General features: G+C 46.5%; 1 protein-coding gene across 2 annotated transcripts in view; it reads right to left on the bottom strand.

The window, feature by feature from the left end:
• The window catches only part of TJP2 (tight junction protein 2), an 85,533-nt gene extending 79,722 nt beyond the window's left edge, over positions 1–5,811 (bottom strand). For both annotated transcript variants that reach the window (XM_003782929.3, XM_023508231.1), the window contains exon 1: positions 5,614–5,811. In XM_003782929.3, coding sequence (XP_003782977.1) covers positions 5,614–5,673 — 60 coding nt within the window. In that variant the 5' untranslated portion in view covers positions 5,674–5,811. The remainder of the gene's footprint in view (positions 1–5,613) is intronic.
• Between the last annotated feature and the right edge of the window lie 4,997 nt (positions 5,812–10,808).

Genomic DNA, 10,808 nt, shown 5'->3' with positions numbered 1-10,808 from the left:
AAAAAAAAAAAAAAAAAGTTAAAAATCAACATTCATTACCACACAATACGTCCAACTACTGCCTGAAATATACCATGCTGTGTAAGCAGTTAAGAATAATTGAACTGGCCGGGCACAGTGGCTCATGCCTGTAATCCTAGCACACTGGGAGGCCGAGGTGGGTGGAGAGCTTGAGCTCACAAGTTCAAGACCAGCCTGAGCAAAAGTGAGACCTCTCTCTACTAAAAATAGAAAAACTGAGGCATGAGGGTCACTTGAGCCCAAGAGTTGGAGGTTGTTGTGAGCTATGATGTCATGGTACTCTATCCAGGGCAACAGCTTGAGACGCTGTCTTAAAAAAAAAAAAAGAAGAATTGCATTCTGTTTTTAAGGTTAAAGACCTGATTTAACTTTAACCATCTGGCAGAGGCACTAAACAAATACCTGTGCTGATTTTTTAAATGACTAAAGTACAAGTTACTAATTGAAAGCTTGGGGCTTCTCATAAATCCTTTGTTAAAGCCTATTTTACAAACCAATACAAGCTTCACTTAAAACAACATCAACAACAAAACCCCCCAAACCCCAACAACAATCCTTCCAGTTGGCACCCTTTTGAAATGCATTTAAACCTGTAAGGCTCTTTGTCTGTAAGGCATTCCTCAGCAATGCATCATGAGTGAGATTCACTTGATAACAGAGTGGCGTCCCTTAGCAGTGCCAAACTTATTTCCTGCCCTGGCATTCTAGCATATCAAAAATGTCTTAAGAACTGCAGGATGGCTTATGGAAGCAAAGAAAGGAAAGAGAACAGGGCCAGATATTAAGTCACAAATATAACATCTACAATCACAGATAAGAGAGCTGGGTAGTTTAGAGCAAGATATACATGCTTTACATTAAATCCATCCAATTCAACTTCCCTGGTTTTTCTGGACCATTCTAAATTTAACTTTCCCCTTTGAAGGGGGGGGGGAAGACTGTGTCCATCATATTTTAAGCAATATTGCCCAAATCTCAGGTGCCAAGGGCTATCTTCACAATTACTACCTTAGCCTCACTGATACCACTCAACCCAGAGCTGTAATTTTTCTTAAAACAAACTCACTGCTTTAATTTTTATTTTTGCCTTATTCTAAGCACTATAGCCAAATAAACAGATTTGGGGCTGGCTTTTATGTTTTTCTTTTCTTTTTTTTTTTTTTTTGTATGTAGCCCTTGGTTGAGTGCTGTGGCAACACAGCTCACAGCAACCTCCATGGGCTTAAGCGATTCTCTTGCCTCAGTCTCCCATGTAGCTGGGACTACAAGTGCCCACCACAATGCCCAGCTATTTTCTGTTGCAGTTGTCATTGTTGTTTGGCTGGCCTGGGCTGGGTTCAAACCTGCCAGCCTCGGTGTATGTGGCTGGCACCATAACTACTGTACTACGGGTACCGAGCCTATGTTTTTCTATTCTTAACATGTAATATTCATGCGTAATTGAAAAAGATTATATGTCCCTCCCTATACTACCTGTCTGTATGCCACACTTTGGAAAATACCATTTTGAGGACAGCATAAAAGACAAAAAAAAATGCTTAATTAAATAATTAGGATTTTTTTTTTTTTTGGATGTGACAGTCTTTAATTGCTCTTCTGCGCTCCCAAGTTATACTGAAGCTCTGGTTGCCGTGGCCAGCTAGAAGATAGACACTAATCCCTATAAAAACCAGAATGGAACAGTCACCAATATGAGTAGCAAATGCCCCAGCCCGCCCAGGCCTTTCAGGGCTCTAGTAGTCAGCGCCAAGTTCTAAAAAGTGCATTTCCTAATCAAGTGGAAAAAGTGGGAGGGATGCTTTCCAACTTGGAACTCTGCCTCTCAGGCAACAATGTACAAGTTGAATCTACTGCTTTCCTAGGTACCATCGAATCGGAGCTCACTACTGGAATTCTGGATGTTGGGACCACACTCCTGAAAACTTTTTCCCATTGCTATCATATTGAAACATACAGTCTTTTCAAAAAGTTTAATCATAATGCCACTTTAGACTCTCCTAAATTTGCTAGCTGGAAGCACCTTTGCTAAAACAGGTCATCGCAAAATTCCTGTGACAGTGAAATAGGCCCTAAATAGTTTTTGAACTTTGACAAGGTTCACACATTAACCATTGATGTGTTCGACTCAGTAAACAGGTGTTAAATATGACCTCTGACCCTGACCCTGGCGTTCAGGATCAAGATGCTAACTCAGTAAACACCAGAGATAACCATTCTGCTTATTTACCTCCACCCACATCTGGAGCAACCCCACCCTCAGATGTGATTATACTCCAAATCACCTTTGCTGGAAAATGCCTTTTGGCACCAAGGCTGGCTAGTCCAAGGCTGTTCTGGCCACCAACTGTTGGACCCCTGATTATTGCTTAGAGAGTAATCAATGAGGCGTTTTATTGGGAGTCAGCTCTCAGCATAGATAAATTAGTCTGCAGCCACAACTGTTTAATTGGATTTGTTCTAGGGATTTATCAAGGAATCCCCTGGTGGCTAGTGTCCTAGGTAGAAAGTATGTTGAAAGTTTCAGCAGTAATTACTAACCCATCCTAACTCTTCACCCCATCCGCACCACACCCACACTCCCTGCCACTCCCCAACTAAATCTGCATGACGTTTTAAACTACTATTCGACATACTATTATTGTACATAGTACTAAAGTGGCCCCACCTAGTTTTAGGAATTTACCTATCTCCTAAAAAAGACAACCTTTTTTTTTTTTTTTAAGAGTCTTTCACTTTATCGCCCTTGGGAGAATGCCGTGGCGTCACAGCTTACAGCAACCTCCAACTCCTGGGTTTAGACAATTCTCTTGCCTCAGCCTCCCGAGTAGCTGGAACTACAGGTACCTGCCACAACACCCGGCTATTTTTTGTTGCAGTTTGGCCGGTGCTGGATTCAAACCCCCTCACCCTCAGTATATGGGGCCGGAGCCCTATCTACTGAGCCACAGGCACCACCCAAGACAACCTTCTTAAGGAGAGAAAACCTTGAAACTCAAAAGTTAATGTGGGGCTGTTATCATCTCCCTTGCCTTCAGCAGTATACAGACAAGTTCTCACACTTGTCTGTATGAGAAATAGTTGGCTGTGACCTTTTGTCAATGTACAAAGAACTAGATCAAAAGTTATACAAATGTAGGCAGAAGTCACTGCAAAAGTCATTCCCCAGGGGGTGACGTAAAATTCATTGGTCTTAAGCCTATGACTGCCTCAAAAATAGTAATATTTACTGTGTAGGGGGTGGGGTGATGTTTACTGGGGAATTGTAAGGAAATTGTTTACTTCTTTGTAAGGAAAAAAAATCAAGCCAAGACCACATTAGGAATTTTCTTTTTGAGACAGAATGTCACTGTGTCACCCTCAGTAGGGTGCCGTGGCGTCACAGCTCACATACTCAAACTCACAGTTCACATACTCAAACTCTTGGGCTTAAGCGATCCTCTTGCCTCAGCCTCCCAAGTAGCTGGGACTACAGGTGCCCGCCACAATGCCCAGCTATTTTTTGTTGTTGTTGCAGTTGTCACTGTTGTTTAGCTGGCCTAGGTCAGGTTTGAACCTGCCAGCCCCGCTGTATGTGGCCGGCACCCTAATCACTGAGCACAGGCACTGCCTACATTAGGGATATCTCAAACACCTCCCCATCAAACTTGTGTGGGCATTCAAGGCCTTTCAAGACACTATGAGCCTTTTTCTCCGTTTCTTTACTTGAAACCTAGCCGGCACCTCCTGCCTGTACTTTTAGACCTCACCTCCTTTTCAACCCAGCACCCGCACTTAAGAGTTTTCAGCATCTGTTTCGGTTCTTAATACCAGCTCCCCTTTACTGATCCTCACTTCATTACAGTGTACTCAGAATCATTTCACTGAGACCTTACTCAGCCCCATTATGCTTTACTGGCCCCCTTCTCAGCCGTGGCTTGCACTGTCAGGTATGTGTTCCAATGCCCCTTCTTCCCAGCAAAGATCCCTGACAGGAGTGCACAGGGGACAGTCCCACCCTCTTGCACAGTGCTCATCGGCAATGCCCATTCCCTCCCTCAGCCCCAGGAATCCCAACAGAGAGACTGCAGAGTCCAAAACAAGTCTAAAGTTTCCAGGTCCAACAGATGGAGGCGGAAACCGAGTCTCACTCATCTCTGTATCCCCACACTGTGACTGGCGCCAGTGGGGCTTGTTGTCAGCTCAGTGGTACTAAAAAAGTTGTAGCAGTATTTCAGGGTGAAAAAGTGCCCTTCGTCAATCTCTGGCCATAACCTCTGAGAAACCCCAAGAAACACCCCCCAAATCATTGCCTTAGTAAAGCAACCCCCAAGCATCGCCCCACAGTGGAGAAGCCACAGCACCCTGTCCACATTCCCAAATGACACTCGATGGATTCTCAGTTACTTGCCCTTTTTCGCAGCAAGACTGTAGCAGGAGCACACTCTTACCCAGTTCTGTATTCCCCACATGGAAGTGGAGTTGTTTGTGAAAATATATTGGATAATCAAATTTCATTCTCTTAGGCAGATTATTAAATGACATTTTGCAACAAATGCAATTACTACGGCTTATTTCTCACTTAAATGGAGTTCTTTCCAGGGTGTGCCTGATAGAAGTTACCCACCCCCTGGCTCAGGAGTAAAGCAGACACAGGTGGACCTATTTTCCCAAGGTGACTGTCAGCACACCCAGCACAGACCACCAAGAGAGCAGAAGAAAAGGGCCTCTCTCCCTCGCAGGTAGCCCTCTCTGGCTAAGGGAGGGAGCACCCGCAGAGGAGTTTCTATCATGAGATGACTCCCGGCTGGGAACTTTGGGAAACCACCATTATTACTCAGACCAGACAGCTGCCGGAAAGCAACTCTTCCTAAGAACTGAAGCTAAAATAGAGGTAGGAGGCTGTATTTTGTTACTAAGCCCTGGATTATTCACTCCCAAGTTCCTCCACATTTCAAGAATGTTAAAACCCTGGAAGTGAAACTCCCCATTATTTATAACTTACAATAAACTACTAACTAACAGCAGAAACTTGACAGATGAAAACATAAAATAAAAGGAACTGGTGACAGGTAGGCAAGCTAGCACCAGAGTGAGGTGTATTCATCATTCTTTTTTTTGTGGCTTTTTCCAAAATTCCATTTCCATTCCTTCCTGAAAATACTTTTACTTACACCGCAGAGGCAGCTGATTGAAAAGGAAAATGAGGATTCTGGTCTCTGATGAGTTTTCAGTGTCTGTCACGTACACATTCTTATAACTTTACATCAAGTGGAGAGTGTGGTTTGAAATAGAGAAGGAAACACAAAAGACGTACAACAGGCACAACGCGACGCTTCCAAAGTAGCAGAAATCCAGGACACTGGGCTCGAGACCGTTTCCCTACTCACGACTTAATCTCAAGCCCCAGTGACTTTATAGACCAGGAGCCTGGGAGGCCAGGAGCCATCAGCGCCCCCTCCGATGAAACCTGCCCTCTCCCCAGGTCCCCACCTCCGCTTGGAGAACTCCAGCTTCCTAAAGCGCCTCAGGGTGCAGCTTCAGGGAAGCCGGCGAGCAGAGCCCACCACGCGCTCCGATCCTTCTCCCGACCGCGCGGCGCAAGAGGGCACTTACGCGGAGCCAACCTGACAGCTCCCGCCGGGGTGGGAACCCGCGATCTCCCCGCACCGGCATCTCGGGCGCTGGTCCCCGCGTGGCTCACAGCTCTGGGCCTCGCTCCTTCTCCCGCTCCTCCTCGGCGCGGCCAGTCGGTCCACTGACCTGCAGCCCTGGCCGCCCGGGTGCCGACCCGCGGAGACCCACCCCTTTGTCCCTCCTCCCGCCGCCGCGGCGTGAGCCCGCCCCCCCGCCCGGCCCGGGAAACTCTCAAACCGGCCGCTACCACCCCGCGCCGGCCGGGGGGAGGTGGCCAGTGCCGCGCCCCCGAGAACCCCGCGGCCGGCCACGGCACGCGCGACTCCCGATCGGGGGCGGGAGGAGACGGTGGCGTCGGCAGGGGGACCGGAGACTCGGGCGGCCGGCGTTCCACTACCCCGACCTGCCTACCCGCGGCCAGCAGGATGGTTCGCTCCGCTGCGCTCACCGGAGCTGGCTGGTCCGGCTCCCAGCGCGCGCCGGTGGAGCGCTGCAAGTTTGGAGCGCTGGAGCGAACTGGAGGCGCTGGCCCGAGCGTCTGATTTCCCCACCCCACCCCCTGTGAGGTCGCGTGGGCACTTCGTGGACCACTTTTTGGAGCAGTTCCCTGGGAAAACCAGGGAAGAGTTAACCTGGGAAAACCCCAAGTTCTCTGCCCTGGTTAAGGCCTGCCCCGCCAGCCAACAACACATACACACACGGCCTCTTACTCGATTTCTCAGCTCGGCTGCTTATCCGAATTCCAAGGGAATACGATGTTCATATTAAATATTAAAACTGGACTTTTCAGTACAATATACTCCAGGTTATCTCTTCGCCACATTTCCAATAATTCCGATAAGAAATTGAAACTCCTCCCTCTCCCATCATGAAAGCCGGCCAGTAGGTCACGAATGCTTATTGACCAGATTCATCTAACTCGTTCATTTAAAAGTCCTGTATGAACAAAGAATTGTGCAATTTAAATGCAGGTCTCTTTTAGGAGCACATAAATTATTTGGAGAAGCCAGATACTCAGTGCTGATTAAAAATATAACTTTGAGCTCAAAATCTAAGAAAACCAGAAAAACCAGTAGTGTTACCCACACCCCTTTTCCCTTAAATTGGGAAGCAAAACTCAGCCTAGGCTTCCAAGGAAAAAGTAAAAGGTAAAAGGTCTGCTCTGCCCAGGGAAATACAGATGCTGGCCCCTCTCCCTGAGAAGTTGCTTCACTTCCTGCCTAATCAAAACAAGCTTGGCAGTTTAAGTGGAAAAACAAGTCCAACAGATGCCTTTCTCTATGCTTCTGGCCTCCTTTGGAGTAGCTAAGTCCACACCTCTGTGCAAAAGGCTCTCTGAGTAACGTTTCCCACTTGACCTCAAATCTCCAGACTTAGACATTTTGGTTGTATTCCTCACGTTAAGGTGCTACTCTCCTGACGTAAACTCCTATTTATAAAATGTTTCCCAAAATAGGTGGTGCTGACTAATAATGATGATTATTACTGTGAGCTGCCCACACCTTGGTGACGTGAGCTTAGACCACTCGCACTTAAAAAGGAAGAAAAGAATCCAGAGTGTGGCAGTTACACCTGCTGAACCATTCCTCTTTCTCTCTCTGGAGGTGTGCTGTTGAAAATGATGGCCACTTGCCACCTGTGGATATTTATACTTAAGTAAAATTAAAAGAAATGAAATCTCACTTCAAGTGCTCAGTAGCCACACGTAGCTCAAGGCTAGCATATTGGGCGGCACAGATACAGAATATTTCCATTAATGTAGAAAGTTCTATTGGACTGCACTACTCCAAATGATGAAATATTCATATACTCGAATACTGTTCTGGCACAACACCTGACAGATGATAAGCATTCAATAAGTGGCTGTTGAAAAACATGATTCCACTGATACACTCGTGGTATTCCTGATGGCAGTATAAGCCCATACAACTCTTTAGAGAAAGATTTATTTTTTTCTTTTGAGACAGAGTCTCAAGCTGTCACCCTGGGTAGAGTGCCATGATGTCATAGCTCACCGCAACATCCAACTCTTGGGCTCAAGTGATCCTCTTGCCTCAGATTTATTTTTTTTTTTTGAGACAGAGTCTCACTACATCACCCTAGGAACAGTGCCGTAGCTTCACAGCTCACAATAACCTCCAACTGTTAGGCTTAAGAGATTCTCTTGGCTCGGCGCCCATGGCTCAAGTGGCTAAGGCGCCAGCCACATACACCTAAGGTGACAGGTTCGAATCCAGCCCGGGCCGCCAAAACAACAATGACGGCTGCAACCAAAAAATAGCCGGGCGTGGTGGCAGGCACCTGTGGTCCCAGCTACTTGGGAGACTGAGGCAGGAGACTCGCTTAAGCCCAGGAGTTGGAGGTTGTTGTGAGCTGTGATGCCACAGCACTCTACCCAGGGGGATAACTTGAGGCTCTGTCTCAAAAAAAAAAAAAAAAAAAGGAGATTCTCTTGTCTCAGCCTCCCAAGTAGCTGGGACTGCAGGTGCCTGCCACAATGCCTGGCTATTTTTTGGTTGTAGTCATTGTTGTTTGGCAGGCCAGGGCTGGATTTGAACCCACCAGCTCCAGTGTATATGGCTAGCGCCCTAGCCACTGAGCTACAAGCTCTGAGCCACTTTTGGGCAGGTTTTTTGTTTGTTTGTTTGTTTGCTTGTTTTATTTTTTTAGTAGAGACAGGGGTCTTGCTTTTGCTCAGGCTGGTCTCGAATTTGTGCGCTCAGGCAATCCACCTGCCTGAACCTCCCAGAGTGCAAGGATTACAGGCATGAGCCACCATGCCCGGCCTAGAGAAACATTTTATCAGTACATATTTTTCACATGTAGGTTACATATTTTAATCTCATTCCTGGAACGTATTTATACAAAGAATTTCTCTCCAACATGTACTTACAGAGCACATCTGATGTCAATTCTCTGCCTCAGAGAGCTCAGTCCATTACAATAGGCAATCAGCAAGTAAGAAAAAATTGGGCACAGTGGCTCATGCCTGTAATCCCATCACTCTGGGAGGCCAAGGCAGGTGGATTGCCTGAGCTCACAGGTTTGAGACCAGGCTGAGCAAGAGCAAGACTTGGTCTCTAAAAATAGCTTTGAGACCAACCCTTGCAAGAGCGAGACCCCATCTCTAAAAATAGCTGGGCATTGTGGCAAGTGCCTGTAGTCACAGCTACTCGGGAGGCTGAGGCAAGAGTATTGCTTGAGCCCAAGAGTTTCAGGTTGCTGTGAGCTATGACACCATGTCCCTCTACCAAGGGTGACAAAGTGAGACTCTGTATCAGAAAAAAAAAAATTTTTTTTTTTTAGAGACAGAATCTTAGTTTATCACCCTTGGTAGAGTGCTGTGGCATCATAGCTCACAGCAACCTCTCACTCCTAGGCTGTACTCTGAACACAGAAGTGGAATTAGATTAGGCTTTTATAAAGATCACTCTGTCAGCTTCTTGGAAGATGGAGTTCCAACTTGTGGGGAGGGATGTGAGTAAGAATGACAAGACCAGCAAAAAATGTATTCTATGGGAGTGCAGGTGAGAGATGACGTTGCTCTGAGGTTAGGCCGTGTGAGACAAAGGAGGCCAGATTGAGAGAAACTCAGGAAATGGACCAGCAGGCTGGCTGGCTGCCTGAGTAGATACGGGGAGGCGAGGAGGGAAGTGAGCCTCGGGTGACTCTCCGGTTTCTGGTTTACTTAACTAAGTAGATGACGGCAGCTTTTACCAAGATAGAGAGCATAGGAGTGGGAACGGATCTCGGGAGGGGCTTCAGGAAGGATGAAGAATTCAGTTATGGACTGATTTTCAAGGGTTATAGCTTATCCAGATGAAAATGTTCAGTAATTTAATAAATACTCACCAAGTGTCTAGTTATAGGGGTCCTCAAACTTTTTAAACAGGGGGCCAGTTCACTGTCCCTCAGACTGTTGGAGGGCTGGACTGTGGGTCCCAGGACGAGTCAGCTGCTAAGCAGGACAGGCAGCGGCGGCAAAAACACCAGGCGGGCCGATTAAATGTCCTCAGCAGGCCGCATGTGGCCCGCGGGCCGTATGTAGTTTGAGGATGCCTGGTCTAGTATGTGCTGGTGACTATTTGGGTGGAAGGACTTGGGATAGAGAAAGAGATCTGGAGGCCACTAATGTATCACTGAAGTTGAAGACAAGGGAAGAGATGACTCCCATATCCAGAGACGACCAAGGAAAGAACTCATCTTTGGGAAAGAACTTGAAGCAAGTTCAAGTCTCCAGAACAGGGACCAAAGAAAAGAGAGGAACTGCCAGAAAAGAGAGGAAAAGCCTTCTGGAGGACAGTGTCCTAAAGCCAAGGGAAGGACAAATTACAGGAGGAAGACAGCAGCAAACAACCGGGAACTCTGAGGAGGTCAATTAAGGTAAGAACTGACAATGCTCATTAAGTAGAGGAACGCTGCTTATCTTGGCCAGAGCTGTTTCCACGCCAAGATGGGACTGGAGGTTAGGTTACCGTGGGTGACTGAGTGTGAGGCAGCCCTTCATTATAGGCCTAGTTCTAATAATGAAAGGTGGAAACCATCAATGTCCAGTGGAGGCAGGCTATTAAACTACTATCAACTTAATCGGTAGCAGACCATCTTCAAAATTATAATAAGGATGTCTACACAACAACCAAAGGAGAATGATAATGATATAATTATCAACAACAAAGAACACATATTTTCTCTAGCCTGTGAGGACAACAATAGTATTATGAAAAATATTAAAAGAATTATATGTTATGAAAAATATATAAAAAGAATAGGAAAGTCTATGAAAAAAATGATTGCATGAGAAGATAGGGAGGTACATATCCTTTTTAGAGTTTAGGTATTTGTGCAATGGATCGTTTTTTCCACATTTTTCAGGGTGTATTACAGTACATAAGATCTCTGAAACAGGGGTTGGTACCTGTAGCTCAGTGGCTAGGGCACCAGCCACACACACCAGAGCTGGCAGGTTCAAACATGGCCCAGGCCTGCCAAACAACGACAACTACAACCAAAAAATAGCCGGGCATTGTGGTAGGCACCTGCAGTCCCAGCTACGTGGGAGCCTGAGGCAAGAGAATCACTTAAGCCCAAGAGTTGGAGGTTGCTGTGAGCTATGATGTCACGACACACTACCTAGGGCAACAAAGTGAGACTCTGTCTCAAAAAAAAAAATCTCT

The sequence above is a fragment of the Otolemur garnettii genome, unplaced genomic scaffold, assembly GCF_000181295.1.
Source record: "Otolemur garnettii isolate 467f Iridium unplaced genomic scaffold, OtoGar3 scaffold00006, whole genome shotgun sequence".
NCBI classification, from domain to species: Eukaryota; Metazoa; Chordata; class Mammalia; order Primates; family Galagidae; genus Otolemur; species Otolemur garnettii.
This window is presented reverse-complemented; position numbering and strand designations above follow the sequence as displayed.